The sequence below is a fragment of the Tachyglossus aculeatus genome, chromosome 1 (assembly GCF_015852505.1).
Source record: "Tachyglossus aculeatus isolate mTacAcu1 chromosome 1, mTacAcu1.pri, whole genome shotgun sequence".
NCBI lineage: Eukaryota > Metazoa > Chordata > Mammalia > Monotremata > Tachyglossidae > Tachyglossus > Tachyglossus aculeatus.
The window spans coordinates 12,641,844-12,666,750 of NC_052066.1; the positions used below are offsets into that span (position 1 = coordinate 12,641,844).

The 24,907-nt window shown below is 50.7% G+C and overlaps 1 protein-coding gene across 1 annotated transcript in view; it reads left to right on the plus strand.

The window, feature by feature from the left end:
- The window catches only part of ERCC3 (ERCC excision repair 3, TFIIH core complex helicase subunit), a 51,289-nt gene that overhangs the window by 7,841 nt on the left and 18,541 nt on the right, over positions 1 to 24,907 (plus strand). Inside the window, exons 3-10 of the mRNA XM_038747332.1 lie at positions 2,271 to 2,507; positions 6,037 to 6,086; positions 9,243 to 9,378; positions 10,017 to 10,181; positions 12,259 to 12,463; positions 17,063 to 17,377; positions 18,572 to 18,756; positions 24,507 to 24,709. Of these exons, the coding sequence (XP_038603260.1) occupies positions 2,271 to 2,507; positions 6,037 to 6,086; positions 9,243 to 9,378; positions 10,017 to 10,181; positions 12,259 to 12,463; positions 17,063 to 17,377; positions 18,572 to 18,756; positions 24,507 to 24,709 (1,496 nt within the window). The remainder of the gene's footprint in view (positions 1 to 2,270; positions 2,508 to 6,036; positions 6,087 to 9,242; positions 9,379 to 10,016; positions 10,182 to 12,258; positions 12,464 to 17,062; positions 17,378 to 18,571; positions 18,757 to 24,506; positions 24,710 to 24,907) is intronic.

Below are 24,907 nucleotides of genomic sequence, written 5' to 3' on the forward strand. Positions count from 1 at the left end.
CCCGGGCTTTGGAGTCAGAGGTCATGGGTTCAAATGCGGGCTCCGCCGCTTGTCAGCTGTGTGGCTTTGGGCAAGTCGCTTCACTTCTCTGCGCCTCAGTTCCCTCATCTGTAAAATGGGGATGAAGACTGTGAGCCCCCCATGGGACAACCTGATCACCTTGTAACCTCCCCAGCACTTAGAACAGTGCATTGCACATAGTAAGCGCTTAATAAATGCTATCATTGTTGTTATTATTATTATAAGGGAAGCAGGCATGGAATTAGAATGGGGATCTCTCCAGTTGTCAAACAACGTGGCTCCCAAGAGGCCTTCCCTGATGAAACCCTTGTTTCTCCTCCTCCCTTTCCCTTCCGTCTCTTTTTGTTGTTGCTGTTGTTGGTATTTAAGCGCTTACTATATGCCAAGCCCTGTTCTAAGTGCTAGGGTAATAATAAAATAATAATGATAGCATTTATTAAGCGCTTACTATGTGCAAAGCACTGTTCTAAGCGCTGGGAAGGTTCCAAGGTGATCAGGTTGTCCCTCGTGGGGCTCACAGTCTTAATCCCCATTTTCCAGATGAGGTAACTGAGGCACAGAGAAGTGAAGTAGATACAAGGTAATCAGGTTGTCCCACATGGGGCTCACAATCTTCATCCCCTTTGTCACCCAGCTGACAAGAGGCAGAGCCTGGATTAGAACTCATGACCTCTGACTCTAGAGGTCTAGACTCTAGACTGTGAGCCCACTGTTGGGTAGGGACCGTCTCTGTATGTTGCCAACTTGTACTTCCAAAGCGCTTAGTACAGTGCTCTGCACACAGTAAGCGCAAAATAAATGCTATTGAATGAATGAATGAGTGAATGAATGACTCCCAAGCCTAGGCTCTTTCCACTAAGCCACGCTGCTTCTCTGCAGTGTCGTCCATGCACTCGGCCCTCTCCCTTTAAGCACTTGACATTCGCCCCTCCTTACATCACCGACTTACATCGACTTATTCATTCGATCGTATTTATGGGACGCTTACTGCGTGCAGGGCACTGTACTGAGCGCTTGGGAAGTACAAGTCGGCCACGTATAGAGACGGTCCCTACCCAACAGTGGGCTCACAGTCTAGAAGGGGGAGACAGACAACAAAACAAAGCAAGTAGACTGGCGTCAATAGCATAGAAATAAATAGAATTATGGATATGTACACATCATTAATAAAAGAAGTAGAGTAATAAATACGTACAAATATGCACAAGTGCCGTGAGGTGGGGAAGGGGTAGAGCGGAGGGAGAAATAGAATTATGGATATGTACACATCATTAATAAAAGAAATAGAGTAATAAATATGTACAAATATACACAAGTGACGTGGGGCGGGGAAGGGGGTAGAGCGGAGGGAGGGAGTATTGCTTTGTTACTATCAAGGTCCGCGCCCTCGGGACTGGGTGCTGCCCGCGGGCAGGGCGGCCGCCTACCGACCCCGTCGCGCTCCGACCCATCTCCATCCCCCCCATCTTACCTCCTTCCCTTCCCCACAGCACCTGTATATATGTATATATGTTTGTATATATTTATTACTCTATTTATTTTACTTGTACATATCTATCCTATTTATTTTATTTTGTTAGTATGTTTGGTTTTGTTGTCTGTCTCCCCCTTTTAGACTGTGAGCCCTCTGTTGGGTAGGGACTGTCTCTATATGTTGCCAATTTGTACTTCCCAAGCGCTTAGTACAGTGCTCTGCACATAGTAAGCGCTCAATAAATACGATTGATGATGATCATTAATAAAAGAAATAGAGTAATAAATATGTACAAATATACCCAAGTGCCGTGGGGCGGGGAAGGGGGTAGAGCGGAGGGAGGGAGCATTGCTTTGTTACTATCAAGGTCCGCGCCCTCGGGACTGGGTGCTGCCCGCGGGCAGGGCAGCCGCCTACCGACGCCGTCGCGCTCTGACCCATCTCCATCCCCCCCATCTTACCTCCTTCCCTTCCCCACAGCACCTGTATATATGTATATATGTCTGTACGTATTTATTACTCTATTTATTTTACTTGTACATATCTGTTCTATTTATTTTACTTTGTTAGTACTTTTGGTTTTGTTCTCTGTCTCCCCCTTTTAGACTGTGAGCCCACTGTTGGGTAGGGACTGTCTCTAGATGTTGCCAATTTGTACTTCCCAAGCGCTCAGTCCAGTGCTCTGCACATAGTAAGCGCTCAATAAATGCGATTGATTGATTGACTGATCGAGGGGTGGACGGGTGGCTCACCAGGGGCCCGCGGTGTCTTCCAGGCTCCGGACGGCCACGTGTTCCTGGAAGCGTACTCGCCGGTGTACAAGTACGCGCAGGACTTCCTGGTGGCCATCGCGGAGCCGGTGTGCCGGCCCAGCCACGTCCACGAGTACAAGCTGACGGCCTACTCCCTGTACGCGGCCGTCAGCGTCGGCCTCCAGACCGGCGACATCACCGAGTACCTGCGCAAGCTCAGCAAGACCGGAGTCCCCGACGGCATCGTCCAGTTCATTAAGGCGAGCCGCCCGATCCCTCCGATTTCTGCGTTAGTTCATTCGGTCGGGTGACCTCCCCATCCCCATCCCCCCCGCCCCCCGCCTTACCTCCTTCCCCTCCCCACAGCACCTGCGTATATGCTTGTACGTATTTATTTTATTTGTACATATTCTACTTCATTTTATTTTGTTAATACGTTCTGTCTTGTTGTCCGTCTCCCCCTTCTAGACCGTGAGCCCGCTGTTGGGTAGGGACCGTCTCTATACGTTGCCAACTTGTACTTCCCAAGCGCTTAGTCCGGTGCTCTGCACACAGTGAGCGCTCAATAAATATGAATGAATGAAAGTTTATTAAGCGCTTCCTGGGTGCTGAGCACCGTACTAAGCACTTGGGAAGTACAGTTCGGCGACAGAGAGACAGCCCCTGCCCGTAACGGGCTCACAGCGTGGCTCAGTGGGAAGAGCCCGGGCTTGGGAGTCAGAGGTCGTGGGTTCAAATCCCAGCTCCGCCCCTTGTCAGCTGTGTGACTTTGGGCAAGTCACTTCACTTCTCTGGGCCTCAGTTCCCTCATCTGTAAAATGGGGATTGACCGTGAGCCCCCGTGGGACAACCTGATCACCTTGTAGCCTCCCCAGCGCTTAGAACAGTGCTTTGCACATAGTAAGCGCTTAACAAATGCCATCATTATTATTATTATTATTAAGGGGGAGAAGGCATCGAAACAAGTAAACGGGCATCAGTAGCGTCGTTATAAGTAAAAAGAATGATAGCTATATACACATCATTAATAAAAATAAATAGAATTGTAATTATAAATATGTACTTATACGCACAAGTGCTGTGGGGTGTGGAGGGAAGAAGAGCAAAGGGAGGGAGTTTGGGCGATGGGGAGGGGTGGGGGACCTGAGGGAAACGGGGGGCTTAGTCTGGGAGTCTTAGTTTATTGACCGCGTGCAGAGCACTGTACTGAGCGCCGGGGAGAGGACGATAGGACAAGAGAATGGACACATTCCCTGTCCACAACAAGCTTACGGTCTAGAGGGGGATATGGACATTAATAGAAATAAGTGCCGGATATGGACATAAGTGCTGTGGGGCTGGGAGGGGGGATGAATGAGTAGTAATGATGATGGTATTTGTAAAGCACTTACTGTGTGACAGGCACTGTACTAAGCACTGGGATGGATAAAAGTCTTTTAGACTGTGAGCCCACTGTTGGGTAGGGACTGTCTCTATATGTTGCCAAATTGTACTTCCCAAGCGCTTAGTACAGTGCTCTGCACACAGTAAGCGCTCAATAAATACAATTGATGATAAAAGCAAATCTAGTTGGATACAGTCCATGTCCCGTGTGGGGCTCACAGTTTCAATCCCCACTTTCCAGGTGAGGGAACTGAGGCCCAGAGAAGTGAAGTGACTTGCCTAAGGTCACACAGCAGACAAGGGGCGAAGCGGGGATTAGAACCCATGACCTTCTGACTCCAAGGCCTGCGCTCTGTCCACTACACTGGGCTGCTTCTCAGCATGGAAGCAAGTCACCCGGGGCAGGGGCAGGGGCGGACGGGGTCACCCCTCTGTCTCAGTCTGCACTGCATTGACCTTTTAACCTTTTCTCCTATTTCCCGGGGCCTTCCCCGACAGAGCCGTCGGCTCCCTGTTCCCTGTCCCTTCTGCGTTGCCCTGGCCCTCGCATCGGTGCCTTTATTCATAATAATAATGATAATTATGGTATTTGTTTAGTGCTCACTATGTCAGCGCTTAGAACAGTGCTTTGCGCATAGTAAGCGCTTAACAAATGCCATTGTTATTATTATGTGCCAAGAAGCGCTGGGATAGATACAAGGCGATCAGGTTGTCCCGCGTGGGGCTCACAGTCTTAATCCCCATTTTCCAGATGAGGTAACTGAGGCACAGAGAAGTGAAGTGACTTACCCAAAGTCACACAGCTGTCAAGTAGCGACCCCTCCCTCGGCCCCACTGCCCTCACGTCTGGATCTGTGATTGATTTTCCCGTCTGCCTCCCTGCCCAGACTGGAAGCTCGTCGTGGGCAGGGGCAGGGAGAATTGAACTCTCCCAAGGGCCGAGTACAGTGTTGATGACACCAATGCTTAGAACTGTACTTGATAGCATAGTAAGCATTTAACGAATATCATTGTGGTCATTGGTATTAGTAGTAATAATAATAATAATGGCAATTATTAAGCGCTTACTATGTGCAAAGCACTGTTTTAAGCGCTGGGGAGGTTACAAGGTGATCAGGTTGTCCCACGGGGGGCTCACAGTCTTAATCCCCATTTTACAGAGGAGATAACTGAGTGACTTGCTCCAAATCACACAGCTGACAATTGGCGGAGGCGGGATTCGAACCCATGACCTCTGACTCCAAAGCCCGGGCTCCTTCGGCTGAGCCGCGCTGCTTCTCCAAAAAATGTCAGCTCCCCAGAGATGCTGGGGATTGAATCCGGGACCTCACACCTGCGAAGCGCGTGCTCTACCACTGAGCTACATCCCAATACTACAGTAGTAGCAATAGTATAAATTGATTATTTGGGAGGGTGGTGGTCTTTTTTTATGGCACTTGTTAAAGCACTTAGTATGTGCCTGGCAATGGACTTTACCAGTGTACATAGAGAAGCAGTGTGGCCTAGTGGAAAGAGCCCAGGCTTGGAAGGCAGAGGTCGCGGGTTCTAATTCCAGCTCCGCCACTTGTCAGCTGTGTGACTTTGGGCAAGTCACTTCACTTCCCTGTGCCCCAGTTATCTGTAAAATGGGGATGAAGACTGTGAGCCCCACGTGGGACAACCTGATCACCTTGTAAACTCCCCAGCACTTAGAACAGTGCTTTGCACATAGTAAGTGCTTAATAAATGCCGCCATCATTATTATTATTATTATTATAAGCGCTTACTATGTGCCAAGCACTGTTCTAAGCACTGGGGTAGATTCAAGATTATCAGGTTGTCCCACGTGGGACTCACAGTCTTCATCCCCATTTTACAGATGAGATAACTGGGGCACAGGGAAGTGAAGTGGCTTGCCCAAAGTCACACAGCTGACTAGGGGCGGAGCCGGGATTTGAAACCATGACTTCTGGCTCCAAAGCCCGGGCTCTTTCCACTGAGCCACGCTGCTTCCCTTAACTACTATTATTACCGAGTGTTGGGGAAGAAACAAACTAAACATATTAGGCACAGTCCGTGTTCACATGGGGCTCACAGTCTTCATCCCCATCTTAGAACAGTGCTTTGCACATAGTAAGCGCTTAATAAATGCCATCATCATTATTATTATTGTTGTTGTACACATGAAATAACAGCTGATGGCCTCAGACTGGTAGCTCCTTTTGGGTAGGGAATGTGACTGTTATATTGTCAATCAATCAATCAGTCAATCGTATTAATTGACCGCCTGTCCTCTCCCAAGCAGTTAGGGCAGTGTTCTGTACACAGTAAGCACTCAGTAAATACGATTGATTGACTGACTGTCCCATGGCCTTATGAAATCTGCCCCGCCGGCTCCTCACTTTTGTTTTTTATTTTCCTTTGCAGCTGTGTACCATTAGTTACGGCAAGGTCAAATTAGTGCTAAAGCACAACAGGTAAGACACACCCTGGGGGGCCAGGAGAGGGAGGGGGGCAGTTTACATTCCTGGACTGGCTGAATAATAATAATAATAATAATAATAGCAGTAATGATAATAGTGATATTTTTTAAGTGCTTACTATGTGCCAAACACCGTTCCAAGCACTGGGGTAGATACAAGGTGATCAGATTTTCCCAGGTGGGGCTTCCAGTCTCCATCCCCATTTTACAGATGAGGGAACTGAGGACCAGAGAAGTGAAGTGGCTTCCCCAAGGTCACACAGCTGACAAGTGGAGGAGCCGGGATTAGAACCCACATCCTCTGACTCCCAAGCCCAGGCTCTTGCCATGGTGGTTATTAAGCGCTAACTATGTATTAAGCACTGGTGTAGATACAAGGTAATCAGGTTGGACACAGTCCCTGTCCAACGTGGAGCTCACACAGTCTCAATCCCCATTTTACAGATGAGGTAACTGAAGCCTAGGGAAGTGAAATGACTTGCCCATGGTCACACAGCAGACACGTGCAGAGCCGGGATTAGATCCCAGCATCTTCTGACTCCCGGGCCGATTATCTGTACAATTTCTAACTGACCCACCTCAGCTCTCCCCATCTTCAGAACCTCGTTTTTTGTTGTTTTGTTTTTTGGCTATGTACTAATTACTGTACTAATCAATCAATCAATCGTATTTATTGAGCGCTTACTGTGTGCAGAGCACTGTACTAAGCGCTTGGGAAGTACTAAGCACTGGGTAGATACAGGATAATTGGGTTGGATGCAGTCCCTGTCCCTCTCAGGGCTCACAGTCTTAATCCCCCATGAGGTAACTGAAGCCCGGAGAAGTGAAGCGACTTGCCAAAGGTCACACAGCAGACAGTGGCGGAGTCGGGATTAGAATCCAGGTCCTCTGACTCCCAGGGTTGGGCTCTACCCACTAGGCAATGCTGCTTCTAAGCGACTGCCTTCTCTGGGCAGCCTTCCCCAGTTAACTCCCCAGAGCCAAGCTGCATCACCCCAACAATCCCTGAACGCTTAGGTATTCGTGTCCTCGGCGGCGCTCCTGTACATGGGGACATTTTTATTTAATAGTTTATTGGGCCACTAAATTATTCAGTTATTTCATCCTGGCTCTATTTCGTGTCTTGCTAAGAAAGCAAGGAGAGAAGGACTCTAACCTTGTTTGACTTTCTGCTTTCCCAGTTTGGACATTATTTCCGTGTGTCTCGCCCATGAAACTGGAAGTTTTTGGAAGCAGCATGGCCTAGTGGCAAGAGCTCAGGCCTGGGAGACAGAGGTCATGGGTTCTAATGCTGGCTCCGCCACTTGTCCGCCCTGTGACCTTAGACAAGTCACTGTACTTCTCTGTGCCTCAGTTACCTCTTCTGTAACATTATTTCTGTGTGTCTCGCCCATTAAACTGGAAGTTTTTGGAAGCAGCATGGCCTAGTGGCAAGAGCTCAGGCTTAGGAGACAGAGGTCATGGGTTCTAATGCTGGCTCTGCCACTTGTCCGCCCTGTGGCCTTAGACAAGTCACTGAACTTCTCTGTGCCTCAGTTACCTCGTCTGTAAAATGGGGATTGAGACTGTGAGCCCCATGTGGGACAGGGATTGTTTTCAATCTGATTGCCTTGTGTTTACCCCAGCGCTTCAAACAGTGCTTGGCACGGTGCTCAACAAATACCATCATTATTATTATTATTATCTGTGTTGCCACTGTGGTATTCTCCCCAGTGCTTAGTACAATGTATGGCATTCAGTAGGTGCTCAGTAGAGGCCAATAATTGGTCAGTTGAAATCCTCAAGTCAATTTACCATCCCGCTTACTACTTCTTCCAGCTGGAAAAGGGGGTTAGGTGGCAGGCAGTGGATTTTCAATTTTATGCAGTTTCGTCCATCAGTATTTACCAAGCATTGACTTGGTGTTTAGCACCGCACGGAGAGCTTGGGAGAGTACAATAGAGTACAGTCCGTGCCCTCAAGAAGCTGACAGTCCGCTGTGTGCAGAGCCTTGGACTGAGCGCTTGGGAAAGCACAGTATAGTTGGGAAATATGATCCTTGCCCTCAAGGAACTTAAACAGTGAAGCAGGGGCAATTTGGCCTTTTCCAGGAGGAGATGAACTTTACGGCTGTCAAAGAGAGGCTTGTGGTGAGATAGGGAAGGTGGAGAGGGGGAAGTGATCTTCCATTTTGATGGGGAGAGTGAGGTATCTTTTTTTTTTTTAAACGTGATATTAAGTGCTTGTTACGTGCCAGGCACTATAATAATAATAATAATAATAGCATTTATTAACTGCTTACTGTGTGCAAAGCACTGTTCTAAGCTCTGGGGAGGTTACAAGGTAATCAGGTTGTCCCATAGGGGGCTCATAGTCTTAATCCCTATTTTACAGATGAGGTAACTGAGGCCCAGAGAAGTTAAGTGACTTGCCCAAAGTCACACAGCTGACAGTTGGCAGAGCCGGGATTTGAACCCATGAACTCCGACTCCAAAGCCTGTGCTCTTTCCACTCAGTCACACTGCTTCTCACCGAGCCACACTGCTTCTCACTGGATGCTAAGCTCTGAGGATAGATTCATTCATTCATTTAATCATATTTATTGAGCGCGCTTACTGTGTGCAGAGCATTGTACCAAGCGCTTGGTCTATATGTTGCAAACTTGTACTTCCCAAGCGCTTAGTACAGTGCTCTGCACACAGTAAGCGCTCAATAAATACGATTGAATGAATGAATGAATGGAAATTCCAGTTCAGCAACAGATAGAGGCAATCCCTACCCAACAGAAGCAGGAGACAGACAGCAAAGCGAAACAGACAGGCGTCGTTAGCATGAAAATAGATAAATAGAATTATAGATGCAAGCTCATCAGGTTGGACCCAGCCCCTGTCTCCCTGGGGGCTCATCGTCGTCTTCCCCATTTTGCCGATGAGGTCACTGAGGCCCAGAGAAGTGAAGGGGCCTGCCCAAGGTCACAGCCGTGACTGAGGCAGGTTGGAAGCCGGGCCCTCTGCCTCCCCATCGTGACTCTACCCACTAGGCGATGCAAGGTGTCCCCCGACAACTGGGCAAAGAGTCCCCCGCGCTGAGGGTCAGGGCGGGGGGAAGGAGGGAGGGAGGGAGGCCCCCCGGGCGGGGAGGACAAGCGGCCTGGATTCGCACTCCCCGCCAGGTATTTTGTGGAGAGCAGCCACCCCGATGTGATTCAGCAGCTCCTCCAAGACCAGGTCATCCGGGACTGTCGCCTCCGCAACGCCGAGGGAGAGGAGACGGGGCTCATCACCGAGACCTTCACCAGCAAATCCGCGGTCAGTCACTCGTATTTACGGAGGGCTTACGGTGTGCGGACCACTCATTCATTCATTCAGTCGAATTTGCGGAGTGCTCACTGTGTGCCGAGCACTGTACTGAGTGCTTGGGAAGTACAGTACAGCAATAAAGAGAGACCATCCCTGCCCACAGCGGGCTCACAGTCTAGGCGGGGGGGGGGGGGGGGGGGGGGGGGAGACAGTCATCAGTATAAGTTACTAGGTATCAATATAAATAAATAGAATTATAGTTCTATACATATATACGTAAGTGCTGTGGGGCGGGGAGAGGGGGGAGAGCAAAGGGAGCGAGTCATCATCATCAATCATATTTATTGAGCGCTTACTGTGTGCAGAGCACTGTACTAAGCGCTTGGGAAGTACAAATTGGCAACATATAGAGACAGTCCCTACCCAACAGTGGGCTCACAGTCTAAAAGAGTCGAGGTGACGCGGAAGGGAGGGGTAGCTGAGGAAAGGGGGGCTTAGTCTGGGAGGGCCTGTTGGAGGAGGTATGCCGTCAGTAGGGCTTTGAAGGGGGGAAGAGTGATCGGCGGATTTGGAGGGGGGGGTGGGTCGCCCACATCAGGGTCTGGGTCCGGCTCCTCGACTCCCGGCTGCGCCTTTGTCCGTTGCAGATCGCCAAGTCGAGCGAAGGAGGCGGGGGGCCCTCCACCTCCCAAGGAGCCGAGGGGCAGGCCAAGCCCGGCGTCCCGGCCGACCTGTTTGAGTTCTACGAGCAGATGGACAAGGACGAGGAGGAGGAGGAAGAGACGCAGACGGTGTCTTTCGAGGTCAAGCAGGTCAGCCGGGGGCGGGTCTCGTCGGCGGCGGTTCCCGGGGCCGGCACATCCCGCCGGGATGCGGGGCCCGAGGGGACCCTCACCTCCTAGATTTCGCTTCGCTTCGAGGCTTCCTTTTCTGCTCTCCGGCTTCTTTCCCCTTGGTGTCTGCTAGACCTCAGCTGCCCCTGTCTTCGGGGCCCACCTGAAAGCCCATCTCCTCCAGGGAGCTGTCCTCGATTAGTAATACTAATAATTACAAAAATGGTATCTGTTAAGCGCTTACTCTGTGCCAAACACTATTCTAAATGTCGGGGTAATCGGGTCCCACATGTGGGGCTCACAGTCTTAATCCCCATTTGGCAGACGAGGCAACTGAGGCCCAGAGAAGTGAAGCGACTTGCCCAAAGTCACACAGCTGACAAGCGGCGGAGCCGGGATTAGAACCCACGACCTCGGACTCCCAAGCCCGGGCTCCCTCCGCTGAGCCACGCTGCTTCTCCGTCACCCAGCTCCGAGACTCTGGGCCAGCTTCCCCCTCGGGGACTCACAACCACCTGGAGAAGCAGTGTGGCCTAGTGGATGGAGCCCAAGGCTGGGAGTCAGAGGACCTGGGTTCTAATCCTGGCCCCCACCACTTACCTGCAGTGTGACCTTGGGCAAGTCACTTCACTTCTTGGGGCCTCAGTTACCCCATCTGCAGAATGAAGACCGTGAGCCCCATGTGGGGCAGGGACTGCATCCAACCTCATCATCAATCGTATTTATTGAGCACTTACTATGTGCAGAGCACTGTACTAAGCACTTAACCTGATCCAACCTGATCATCTTGTATCTCCCCCAGCGCTTAGTTCAGTGCTTGGAATATAAGTTAGCAGTACAGTGGCCTCCAGCGCTTAGTACAGCGCCTTGCGCACAGTAAGCGCTTGTCAAATGCCATCATTATTATTATAACTAACAAATTCCATTTAAAAAAGCAATAAAGGCACTTTTGTAACCGTACAGGCACGTGTTGACTTACAATAAAGTCAGCACTTGTTCATACGCAGATATATTTTCCCTCTTCTTCCTTTCTGCAAATTGTTGGGGACTGTCTCTCCTTGTAGATCATAAGCTCCCTGAGGGCAGGGATGGTGTCTACTAACTCTGCCGTCCTCTCCCAAGCGCTCAGTACAGTGCCCTGTCCACACTAGACTGTCGGCTCCCTAAGGGCAGGGATCGTGTCTACTATCTCTGTAGTCAGTTGGTCATATTTATTGAGCACTTACTGCGTGCAGAGCACTGTACTAGGCGCTTGGAAAGTACAGTCCTGTGACAGATAGAGACAATCCCTACCCAGCAACGGGCTCACGGTCTAGAATGGGGAGACAATAATAATAATTATTATTAGAGAAGCAGCGTGGCTCAGTGGAAAGGAGCCCGAGCTTTGGAGTCAGAGGTCATTTGTTCAAATCCCGGCTCTGCCAATTGTCAGCTGTGTGACTTTGGGCAAGTTACTTAACTTCTCTGGTCCTCAGTTACCTCATCTGTAAAATGGGGATTAAGTCTGTAAGCCCCCCGTGGGACAACCTGATCACCTTGTAACCTCCCCAGCGCTTAGAACAGTGCTTTGCACATAGCAAGTGCTTAATAAATGCCATTATTATTATTATTGTTATTATGGTATTCGTTAAGCACTTACTATGTACCAGCCACTGTACTAAGCACTGGAGTGGATGTGAGCAAATCAGGTTGGACCCAGTCCCTGTCCCACGTGGGGCTCACAGCCTCAGTCCCCATTTTACAGATGAGGTCACTGAGACTCAGAGAGGTGAAGTGACTTGCCCAGAGTCACCCAGCAGACATGTGGCCGAGCGGGGATTAGAACCCATGACCTCCTGTCTCCCAGGCCCGTGCTCTGCACTGGGGAGGGGACAATACAACAATAAACAGACACATTTTGCAGCCCACAAGACCTTAGAGTTTAGATCAGGAGACAGACATTAAGGTCCTCATCCCAAGCGCTCAGTACAGTGCGGTAAGCGCTCGAGCCGTAGGACGGATTCCGCCGTGCGCGGGGCCCAGGAAGCGCTCAGTAAACGCGATGGGCTGCCCGCAGGAGATGATCGAGGAGCTGCAGAAGCGCTGCATCCACCTGGAGCACCCGCTGCTCGCCGAGTACGACTTCCGCAACGACTCCGTCAACCCGGACATCAACATCGACCTGAAGCCCACCGCCGTCCTCCGGCCTTACCAGGAGAAGAGCCTCCGAAAGATGTTTGGGAACGGCCGGGCCCGGTCCGGCGTCATCGTCCTCCCCTGTGGTGAGCGCTCCCCCGCCCCCGAAGAAGGTGGCCTGGGCCCACTCCCCTTGTGACAGGAGCTGTTGAAATGGGATAATAGTAATAATAAGTAGCTGCAGTATTCGTTCATTGTATTTATTGAGCACTTACTGCATGCAAAGCACTGTGCTAAGCGCTTGGGCGGGTTCAGTACAACAACAGACACATTCCCTGCCCATCGTGAGCTCCCAGTCTGGAGGAGCTCCCAGTCTAGAGAGTGTTAAGCGCCTGCTGTGTGGCAGGCGCTGTACTAAGCGCTGTGGTGGATACAAGCAAATCGGGTTGTCCCTGTCCCACATGGGGCCCACAGTCTTCATCCCCATTTTACAAATGAGGTAACTGAGGCACAGAGAAGCAAAGAGACTTGCCCGAGGCCGCCCAGCAGATAAGGGGCGGGGCTGGGATTAGAACCCATGACCTTCTGCCTCCCAAGCCCGGGCTCAGTCCACTACGCCGTTCGGTCAGTGGTGTTTACTGAGCAGCCGGCGTGTGCGGAGCAAGCCTTTCAAGAGAGTCCAATACCACGGACTTGGTAGGAGGGATACCTGCTCACAAGAAGCTTACAGTCTAGAACAGGGACAGGTATTAAAATTAATTTCGGAGAGGGGAAAAAGAGCGTAAGGATAGGAACCCAAGTGCAGTGGGCCTAAGGGCAAGAAGGGACTAGCAATAATAATGATAATAATAATGATGGCATTTGTTAAGCGCTTACTATGTGCAAAGCACTGTTCTAAGCGCTGGGGAGGATGCAAGGTGATCAGGTTGTCCCCCGTGGGGCTCACAGTCTTCATCGCCATTTTACAGATGAGGGGACTGAGGCCCAGAGAAGTGAAGTGACTTGCCCAAAGCTGACACAGTCTTTCAGACTGTGAGCCCACTGTTGGGTAGGGACTGTCTCTATATGTTGCCAACTTGTACTTCCCAAGCGCTTAGTACAGTGCTCTGCACACAGTAAGCGCTCAATAAATACGATTGATTGATTAATTGACTGACAAGCGGCAGAGCCAGGATTAGAACCCGTGACCTCTGACTCCCAAACCCGGGCTCTCTCCACTGAGCCACGCTGCTTCTCAAGTGCTTAAGGGGTACGGATAGTAGCGCAGAGGTGATGCCTAGGGAAGGGGGAGGAGGGGAAAAGAGGGCTTAGTCAGGGAGGAGCTCCTGGAGGAGATGATAATAATAATAATAATAATAATAATAATGGCATTTATTAAGCGCTTACTATGTGCAAAGCACTGTTTTAAGCACTGGGGAGGCTACGAGGTGATCAGGTTGTCCCACGGGGGGCTCACAGTCTTAATCCCCATTTTACAGATGAGGTAACAGGCACAGAGAAGTTAAGTGACTTGCCCAAAGTCACACAGCTGACGGGTGGCGGAGCTGGGATTTGAACCCGTGACCTCCGACTCCAAAGCCCGGGCTCTTGCCACTGAGCCACGCTGCCTCTCAAGTGCTTAAGGGGTACAGATACTAGTGCAGAGGTGATGCCCAGGGGAGGGGGAGGCGGGGAAAAGAGGGCTTTAGTCAAGGAAGGACTCCTGGAGGAGATGGGCTTTTAGGAGGGGGCGGATGGTAGTCGGGCAGATGCGAAGGGGCCGGAGGGAGGGCGTGGGCGGTGAGACGGAAGAGATGAAGGCACGATGAGCCGGGTGGGGTCAGAGGGTGAGGGGTGCGGGCCGGGTTCGAGGCGGCGAGCCCGTGATGAACTGCTTTAAAGCGGATGGGGAGGAGTTTCTTTTGGACGTGGAGGTGGATGGGCAACCAGTCGACGGTCTCGAAGAGCGGGGAAACCTGGACTGAACGGCTTTTTAGTCTAGAAACGAGAACATGCTCACCGTTGGCCGATTCACCGGACATTATATTAATGTCTGTGTTCCCCTCTAGACTGTAAGCTCGTTGTGGGCGGGGAATGTGTCTGTGGTATTGGTACAGTGTATTCATTCGTTTGGTTGTATTTATTCATTCAGTCAGTCATTTATTGAGTGCTTACTGTGTGCAGAGCACCATACTAAGTGCTTGGGAAGTACAAGTTGGAAACATAGACGGTCCCTCCCCAATAATGGGCTCACAGTCTAGAAAGCGCTAAGTGCTTATTAAGCGCTTACTGTGTGCAGAGCAGCAATTTAGTAAGCACTTGGGAGAGTACAGTACAGCAATAAATAATAATAATGATGGTATTTGTTAAGCACTTACTATGTGCAAAGCACTGTTCTAAGTGCTGGGGAGATTACAAGATGGTCAGGTTGTCCCACGGTGGGCTCACAGTCTTAATCCCCATTTTACAGATGAGGGAACTGAGGCACAGAGAAGTTCAGTGACTTGCCCAAAGTCGCAAAGCTGACAGTTGGCGGAGCCGGGATTTGAACCCACGACCTCTGACTCCAAAGCCCATGCTCTTTCCACTGAGCCACGCTGCTTCTCCGTAAATTAAGAGAAACATTCCCTGCCCACAACAAGCTCACAATCTGGGTGGGGGAGACGTACAACAATACAAATAAGCAGACATCAAGAGAAATAAGTAAGATGACTGATAGACATAAGTGCTGTGGGGCAGGGAGAGGCGGGGAAAGAGCAAAGGGAGAGAGTCGGGGTGATGCGGAAGGGAGTGGGAGATGAGGAAAAGTGGGGCTTAGTCTGGGAAGGCCTCTTGGAGGAGATGGGCCTGCAGTAAGGCTTTGAAGGAGGGAAGAGTCATTGTCTGGCAGATTTGAGGGAGGGCATTCCGGGCTAGAGGCGGGACTGGGGACGGTGGTGGCACAGGCGAGACAGGGGCCCAGTGAGAAGGTTAGCAGCAGCGGAGGAGCAGAGTGTGCGGGCTGGGAGGGAGAAGGAGAGAAGGGAGGGGAGGGAGGAGGGGGCGAAGGAGTGGAGGACTTTAACAGCCAGTGGTGAGGAGTTTTTGTTTGAAATCGGCGTGGATAGACAACCACCAGCGATTTTTGAGGAGGAGGGGTGACATTCCAGAACATTTCCATGGGAAGATAATCCGGTCAGCAGAGTGAAGTATAGACTGGAGTGGGGAGAGGCAGGAGGCTGGGAGGTCAGCCAGGAGGCTGATGCAGTAATCCAGGCGGGACAGGATGAGTGATTGTATCAACGTGGTAGCGGTTTGGATGGAGAGGAAAAGGTGGATTTTAGCGATGTCGCGAAGGTGAGACTGACACGATTTGGTGACGGATTGAATATGGCTTGAATGAGAGAGAGGAGTCAAGGATAACGCCATGGTTACGGCCTTATGAGACGGGAAGGATGGTAGGGCCGTCTGCAGTGACGGGAAAGTCCGGGTAAGGACAGGGTTTGGGAAGGAAGATAAGGAGCTCTGTTTTGGACATGTTCAGTTTGAGGTGACGGGAGGACATCCAAGTAGAGATGTCCTGAAGGCAGGGGGAGGTGAGAGCCTGGAGAGAGGGAAAGAGATCAGGGGAGGAGATGTAGATTTGGGGATCATCCGCATAGAGGTGGTAGTTGAAGCCGTGGGAGCGAATGAGTGTAGATGGAGAACAGGAGGGGACCGAGAACTGAACCTTGAGGGACCCCCGCAGTTAGAGGGTGGGAGGGAGAGGAGGAGCCTGCAAAGGAGATTGAGAATGAACGGCCAGAGACATAAGGGAGGACAGAGTCAGTGAAGCCAAGGTTCACTGTGTACTCTCCCAAGCACTTAGTACAGTGCTCTGCACACAAGAAGCACTCAATAAACTCGATTGACTGATTGAGAAGCAGTGTTGCCTAGTGGATAGAGCACAGGGCTGGGAGTCAGAATTACCTGGGTTCTAGTCCCTGCTCTGCCACTTGTCTGCTGCGGGACCCTGGGCAAGCCACTTCACTTCTCTGTGCCTCAGTTACCTCTGTAAAATGGCGATTGTGGCTGTGAGCCCCACATGGGACAGAACCAGGTCCAACCCGATTTGCTTGCATCCACCGTGGCGCTTAGTACAGGGCCTGGCACGCAGTAAGCACTTAACAAATATCACAGTTAATATTCTTATTATCCTAGCCACTTGTCCGCTGGGTGACCTTGGGCAAGTCACTCCACTTCTCTGTGCCTCAGTTCCCCCTTGTAAAGTGGGGATTAATAGTAACAATGATGGCATTTGTTAAGCTTTTCCTATGTGCCAAGCACTGTTCTAAGCGCTGGGGGGATACAGGGTGACCAGGTTGTCCCGGGTGGGGCTCACAGTCTTCATCCCTATTTTACAGATGAGGTAACTGAGGCTCAGAGAAGTGAAGTCAGTCAGTCAACTGTATTTATTGAGCGCTTACTGTGTGCAGAGCACTGTACTAAGCGCTTGGGAAGTACAAGTTGGCAACATATAGAGACAGTCCCTACCCAACAGTGGGCTCACAGCTTAAAAGGGGGGCTTGCCCAAGGTCACACGGCAGACACGTGGGGGAGCCAGGATTAGAACCCATGACCCCTGTGACCTCTTGCCACTGAGCCACACTACAGTGAGCCCCCTGTGGGATGGGAACCGGTCCAACCCGAGGGTCTGGCACGTACCCCGGCGCTTAGTCCGGTGCCCGGCACGTGGTGATCGCTCGCCAACGGGCAAACGAAGGCCGCCGGGGTGGTTGCCTTGGCAGGAGCGGGCAAGTCCCTGGTGGGCGTGACGGCGGCCTGCACGGTGAGGAAGCGCTGCCTGGTGCTGGGCAACTCGGCCGTGTCGGTGGAGCAGTGGAAGGCCCAGTTCAAGATGTGGTCCACCATCGATGAGAGCCAGATCTGCCGCTTCACCTCGGACGCCAAGGACAAGCCCATCGGCTGCTCGGTGGCCGTCAGCACCTACTCCATGCTGGGCCACACCACCAAGAGGTCCTGGGAGGCCGAGCGCGTCATGGACTGGCTCAAGACCCAGGAGTGGGGGCTCATGATCCTCGACGAAGTCCACACCATCCCCGGTCAGTGACGGGAGGACGGGCGGGGGCGGGCCGGGGGATCCTGCCCGTTGCCACCTGCCCCCTGGGTGACCTGGCCCAGGTTCTGCGTTCTAATCCCGGCCCCAACCGCTATCAGCCGTGTGATTTGGGGCAAGTCTTTTAGACCGTGAGCCCACTGTTGGGCAGGGACCGTCTCTATATGTTGCCAACTTGTACTTCCCAAGGGCTTAGTACAGTGCTCTGCACACAGTAAGCGCTCAATAAATACGATTGATTGGTTGATTGACTTCTCTTTGCCCCAGTTATCTCCTCTGTAAAATGGGGATTAAGACCGTGAACCCCACGTGGGTCAACCAAATTACCCTGTATCTGTCCCGGCGCTTAGAACTAGTGCTTGGCACATAGTAAGAGTTTAACAAATACCGTCATTATTAGAGAAGCGGAGTGGCTCAGTGGAAAGAGCCTGGGCTTGGAGCCAGAGGATCATGGGTTCCGATTCTGGCTCTGTCCCTTGTCAGCTGTGTGACTTTGGGCAAGTCACTTAACTTCTCTGGGCCTCAGTTACCTCATCTGTAAAATGGGGATTAAAACTGTGAGCCCCACGTGGGACAGCCCGATCACCTTGTATCCCCCCATCAGCGCTGAGAACAGTGCTTTGCACATAGTAAGCGTGAGCCCACTGTTGGGTAGGGACCGTCTCTATATGTTGCCAACTTGTACTTCCCAAGCGCTTAGTACAGGGCTCTGCACACAGTAAGCGCTCAATAAATACGATTGATTGATTAACAAATGCCATCATTATTAGTATTAGGACCCATGACCTCTGACTCCCAAGGCCGGGCTCTTGCCACTAAGCCACGCTGCTTCTTTTATCTCCCCCAATGCCCGGGACATAGTAAGCGCCTCACAAAGACTGCAGTGATTATTATTCATTCAGTTGTATTTGTTAAGCGCATCCTGTGTGCAGAGCACTGTACTAAGCGCTTGGGAAGGTGCAGTGCAACAATAATGATGGGGCCAGTCACTAGTTCAAACGCCCAATCGATCAATCGGTAAATCAATCACTGCCACTTACTGAACATCCACCAGTGGCGGAGCAGTGGCCCAAGGGCTCGGAAGAGGCCAGTCCGGGCGGGTAGAGTCCATCGGCCATTCCTTCCGGGCTGGGGGCGGGGACGGAGCACGTGCGTGAGGCGGGCGGCGTTGTCTCCGCAGCGAAGATGTTCCGCCGCGTGCTGACCATCGTGCAGGCCCACTGCAAGCTGGGCCTCACGGCCACCCTCGTCCGGGAAGACGACAAGATCGTGGACTTGAACTTCCTCATCGGGCCCAAGCTGTACGAAGCCAACTGGATGGAGCTCCAGAACAACGGCTACATCGCCAAGGTCCAGTGCGCCGAGGTGACTGGCCGTGGGTGCGGGTGGGCGGGGGGTCCTCGGGGCCGGCTCGGCTTCTCGGCGTTCTCGCCCGCGGCGGAAGCCCCGGGCGCCGGGGCACGGCCGACTTCTGGACTCTGTCGGGGGGCGCGGGGTGATTTCCCCGGAGCCGGCCGTCTGTGGTGTTTGCAGAGCGCTCGCCGAGTGCAGAGCACTGGGCTAAGCACTTGGAAGAGGACCGGGCTCTCTTCCCCCCCCCGGCATTTTAAAGCCTTGAACTCGGCGCGTTCTTGCCAGCTGCCAAAGTGGTGGTGGGTCAGGCCTGTGATGGGAACAATCATTTCATTCATTCAGTATTTATTGAGCGCTTACTGTGTACAGAGCCCTGTACTAAGCGCTTGGGAGAGTCCAATGCAACGGTAACCAGGCACATTCCCCGCCCGCATCGAGCTTTTATCCAGGATCGTGGTTTCATGAGCGGCAGTTAGCAAAACATTGGCTGTTGGCATTGTTGCCGCAAGCGCCCCTCCTCCCCCACAGCCTGCTTGACTGTGCCTTACAAAAGGAAATGCCAGGAAGGTAGATAGAAGTAGTAATAATAATAATAATAATAGTTAAGAACTTACTGTGTGCCAGGCACTGTACTAAGCACAGAGGTAGATACAAGCAAATCAGGTTGGACCCAGTTTCTGTCCCACACTGGGCTCACAGCCTTCATCCCCATTTTACAAGGTGAGGGAATTGAGGCCCAGAGAAGTTGAGGGACTTGCCCAAGGTCACACAGTAGACGAGGCAGAGCCAGGATTAGAACCCAGGTCCTGCCTCCCAAGCCCGAGCTCATTGGGCCGTGCTGCTTCTCAGAAGGTAGTGGAAGCTGCGTGGCCTAGTGGCGAAGGAGCCCGGCCCTGGGAGTCAGAGGAGCTGGGTTCTAATCCCGGCTCTGCCACTTACCTGCTATGTGACCTTCGGCAAGTCACTTCACTTCTCTGAGCCTCAGTTCCCCCAGCTGCAGAATGGGAATTCAATACCTGTTGTCCCCTTGTGAGACCTGATGATCCGCTATCTACTCCAGCATTTAGTACAGTGCTTGGCGCATAGTAAGTGCTTAACAAAAAACACTATTATTATTAGTAGTAGTAGTAGTGTTACTATTATTATCATTACTATTTAGACCTGGAGGCCACCGTTATTAAAATGGAGGTCAACCAATTGAAGTAAATGTGCTTGTCTTCAAGACACCACATTCATTCATTCAATCGTATTTATTGAGCACTTACTGTGTGCAGAGCACTGTACTAAGCGCTTGGGAAGTACAAGTTGGCAACATATAGAGATGGTCCCTGCCCATCAGTGGGCTCACAGTCTAGAAGGGGGAGACAGACAACAAAACAAAACATGTGGACAAGTGTCAGGTCATCAGAACAAATAGAATTAAGGCTAAATGCACATCATTAACAAAATAAATAGAGTCGTAAAAATGTACAAGTGAAATAGAGTAATACATCTGTATAAGCACCTGTCTGCTTTGTGTGCAAGTCACTTCACTTCTCTGGGCCTCAGTTACCTCATCTGTCAAATGGGGGTTGAAGCTGTGAGCTCCACATGGGACAGGGACTGCGTCCAACCTGATTTGCTTGTGTCCCCAGGTGCTTAGAACAGTGCCTGGCACATAGTAAGTGCTTAACAAATACCGCAATTATTATTATTCATCATCATCAATCGTATTTATTGAGCGCTTACTATGTGCAGAGCACTGTTAATAATGTAATAATTATTATTATTACTTAATCTGTAACAGTCAATCAGCAAGTATTTATTGAGTTCGTTCTGTGTACAGAGCATCATCATCATCAATCGTATTTATTGAGCGCTTACTATGTGCAGAGCACTGTACTAAGCGCTTGGGAAGTACAAATGGGCAACATAGAGACAGTCCCTACCCAACAGTGGGCTCACAGTCTAAAAGGGGAGACAGAGAACAAAACCAAACATACTAACAAATTAAACAAATTAAACAAAATAAAGAGCACTGAATTGAGTGCTTGGGAGACATGCTACATTAGAATTCATAGACTCAAGGAGCTTTCAGACTAGTTGCAAAGACAGAGATTAAAATAATTTGCAGGTAGGGGAGAGGGCAGACTATAAGGATAGTTTTGTAGGAATTTGGAAGCAGTGTGGCCCAGGGGAAAGAGCAAGGGAGTGGAAGTCAAGACACTAGGGCCCAAATCCCAGCTTTGCCACTGGCTTTTCACGTGACCTTCGTTATCTGTCACTTGCGTTCGATTTCTCTTTTTAAATTGATACCCTCTGCCGTGGTAACCTGTGGGCAGGGAACATGGTCACCAACTCTGTTACACTGTTACATCGAACTCTCGCCAGCGCTTACCGGGTACAGCGCTCTGCACCTGGTAAGTGCTCAATAAATGTCATTGATTGATGGATTGATAAGCCCCGGGGGACTGGAGCGAGTATCAAAAGTGCTTAAGGGTGTTGTGGAGTGGGGGAAAGAATCAAAGTTTTTAAGGGGACAGGCCTGAAAGGAGGGCAGACAGAGTGGGGAAATGAGGGGGTAGTCAGGGCAGGCTTCTTGGAGGAGGTGTGACTTTGAGAGGGCTTTGAAGGGGGAGAAGGTGATGGTCTGGAGGAAGGAAATTGAGCAAAGAGTCATGGGCGAGACAGATGAGATGGAGGTACAGTGAGCGGGTTGGCGGTGAAGGAGCCATCTGTGCAGGCGTAGGAGAGTGGCGAGGTGAGCTAATAATAATAATAATCATGGCATTTGTTAAGCACTTAGGGGCAGCGTGGTTCACGAGAAGGAGCGTGGCTCAGTGGGAAGAGCACAGGCTTGGGAGTCAGAGGTCATGGGTTCTAATCCCGGCTCTGCCACTTGTCAGCTGTGTGACTTTGGGCAAGTCACTTAACTTCTCTGGGCCTCGGTTACCTCATTTGTAAAATGGGGGTTAAGACTGTGAGCCCCATGTGGGACAACCTGATTTTTTTTTTATGGCATTTATTAAGTGCTTACTATGTGCAGAGCACTGTTCTAAGCACTGGGGAGGTTACAAGGCGAATCAGGTTGTCCCACAGGGGGCTCACGGTCTTAATCCCCATTTTACAGATGAGGTAACAGGCACAGAGAAGTTAAGTGACTTGCCCAAAGTCACACAGCTGACAATTGGCGGAGCTGGGATATGAACCCATGACCTGTGACTCCAAAGCCCGGGCTCTTTCCACTGAGCCATGCTGCTTCTCTGCATGATGATCTTGTATCCCCCTTCAGTGCTTAGAACAGTGCTTGGCACATAGTAAGCGCTTAACAAATGCCATCATTATTATTACTAAGTGCTGGAGGAGGGGGCCAGCTGACTGAGAGCGCTTTAAAGCCCATGGTGAGGAGTTTCTGTTTGATTATCTTGTGTCTACCCCAGCGCGTAGTACAGTGCCTGGCACATAAAATAATGTAAAATAAGTAATAAATCAGTATCTGCCCCCTTTCCTATTTAGGCTGAGTCCCATGTGAGGCAGGGACTGTTTCCGACCTGATTATCTTGTATCTGCCCCAATATTCATTCATATATTCAGTCAGTCATTTTTTAAGTGCTTACTGTTTGCGGAGCGCTATACTAAACACATGGGAGAATGCAGAATAACATGAAACCAGACACATACTCTGCCCACAACGAGCTTACAGTCTAGAACAGTAGTTGGCACAGAGTAAATAATACCACAAGTAGCACTGTTTGTTTTATGGTATTTAAGTGCTTACTATGTGTTCGACACTGTTCTGAGCACTGGGGTAGGTACACATTAATCAGATTGGACACAGTCCTTGTCCCATATGGGACTCACAGTCTAAGTAGGAGGAAGAACCATTATTCCCCTTTTACAGTTGAGGAAACTGAGGCACAGAGAGGTTAAGGGACTTGCCCAAGGTTGCACAGCAGGAAATTGGCAGAGCCGAGATTAGAACCCAAGTCCTTTTGTCGCTCAGGCCCATGCTCTTTGTCATTATTACCTTACAATGCTCTTCACACGGTGAACTCTAAGCTCCTTGAGGGCAGGGATAGGGTTGTTCTTTTCTTCTGTATGGCATGTGTTAATAACAACGATAACAATAATAATAATAGAAGCAGCATGGCCTAGTGGCTAGAGCCCGGGCCATGGGAGGCAGAAGGTCATGGGTTCTAGTCCTGGCTCCGCCACTTGTCTGCTGGGTGATCTTGGGCAAGTCACTTCTACTCTGTGCCTCAGTTAACTCATCTGTAGAATGGAGATTGAGGCTGTGAGCCCCATGTGAGGACTTTGTCCGGTCCAGTTTGCTCTTAATAATAATAATTATGGTATTGGTTAAGCGCTTACTATGTTTTAAGCGTGGGATAGATACAAGGTAATCAGGTTGTCCCACGTGGGACTGTCATTCATTCATTCATTCAGTCGTATTTATTGAGCGCTTACTGTGTGCAGAGCACTGTACTAAGCGCTTGGGAAGTACAAGTCGGCAACATGTAGAGACGGTCCCTACCCAACAGCTGGTTCACAGTCTAGAAGGGGGAGACAGACAACAAAACAATACATATTAATGAAATAAAATAAATAGAATAAATATGTACAAGTAAAATAAATAGAGTAATAAATATGTACAAACATATATACATATATACAGGTGCTGTGGGGAGGGGAAGCAGGTAGGTGGGGGGATGGCAGGGTAGAGGAAGGAGGGGGCTCAGTCTGGGAAGGCCTGGAGGAGGTGAGCTCTCAGTAGGGCTTTGAATGGAGGAAGAGAGCTAGCTTGGCGGAGGGGCAGAGGGAGGGCATTCCAGGCCAGGGGGAGGACGTGGGCCGGCGGTCGACGGTGGGACAGGCGAGAACAAGACACAGTGAGGAGGTGAGCGGCGGCAGAGGAGCGGAGGGTGCGGGCTGGGCTGGAGAAGGAGAGAAGGGAGGTGAGGTAGGAGGGGGCGAGGGGATGGATGGACAGCCTTGAAGCCCAGAGTGAGGAGCTTTTGCCTGATGTGTAAGTTGATTGATAGCCACTGGAGATTTTTGAGGAGGGGAGTAACATGCCCAGAGTGTTTCTGCACAAAGATGATCCGGGCAGCAGCGTGAAGTATAGATTGAAGTGGGGAGAGACACGAGGATGGGAGATCAGAGAGGAGGCTGATGCAGTAATCCAGTTGGGATAGGATGAGAAATTGAACCAGCAGGGTTCTTAATCCCCATTTTACAGATGAGGTAACTGAGGCCCAGAGAAGTGAAGTGGTTAGCCCAAGGTCACACAGCAGGCAAGTGGCAGAACCGCGATTTAGAACCCATGTCCTCTGACTCCCAAGACCGTGCTCCTTAATAATAATAATAATAATAATAATAATAGTATTTGTTAAGTGCTTACTATGTGCCAAGCACTGTTCTAAGCGCTGAGATAGATACAAGGTAATCAGTTTGTTCCCCGTGGGGCTCACAGTCTTAATCCCCATTTTACAGATGAGATGAATGAGGCACAGAGAAGTTAAATGTCTTGCCCAAGGTCACACAGCAGACAAATGGCGGAGCGGGGACTAGAACCCATGTCCTCTGACTCCCAAGCCCGGGCTCTTTCCACTGAGCCACGCTGCTTCTCTACCAATGTACCTCATCTCGTATCTCCCCCAGCGCTTAGTACAGCGCCTGGCACATAGCACACGCTTAACGGATACCACAATACTAGTTATTATTATGAAACGAGAGGGATTGGCGAGAAGGCTGTTGACGGCTTGTTCCCCGTCGGCCGGTAGGTGTGGTGCCCGATGGCTCCTGAGTTCTACCGGGAGTACGTGGCCATCCAGACCAGGAAGCGCGTCCTGCTGTACACCATGAACCCCAACAAGTTCCGGGCCTGCCAGTTTCTCATCAAGTTCCACGAGCGGAGAAACGACAAGATCATCGTGTTCGCCGACAACGTCTTCGCCCTGAAGGAGTACGCCGTCCGGCTGAACAAGTGAGTCGGGCCGGGCCCAGGGCAGCACGGCCGAAGGGCTAGAGCCCAAGCCTGGGAGTCGGAAGGCTCTGCCGCTCGTCCGCTGGGCGACCTCGGGCGAGCCACTTCAATCAATCAATCAATCGTATTTATTGAGCGCTTACTGTGTGCAGAGCACTTCACTAAGCGCTTGGGAAGTATAAGTTGGCAACATATAGA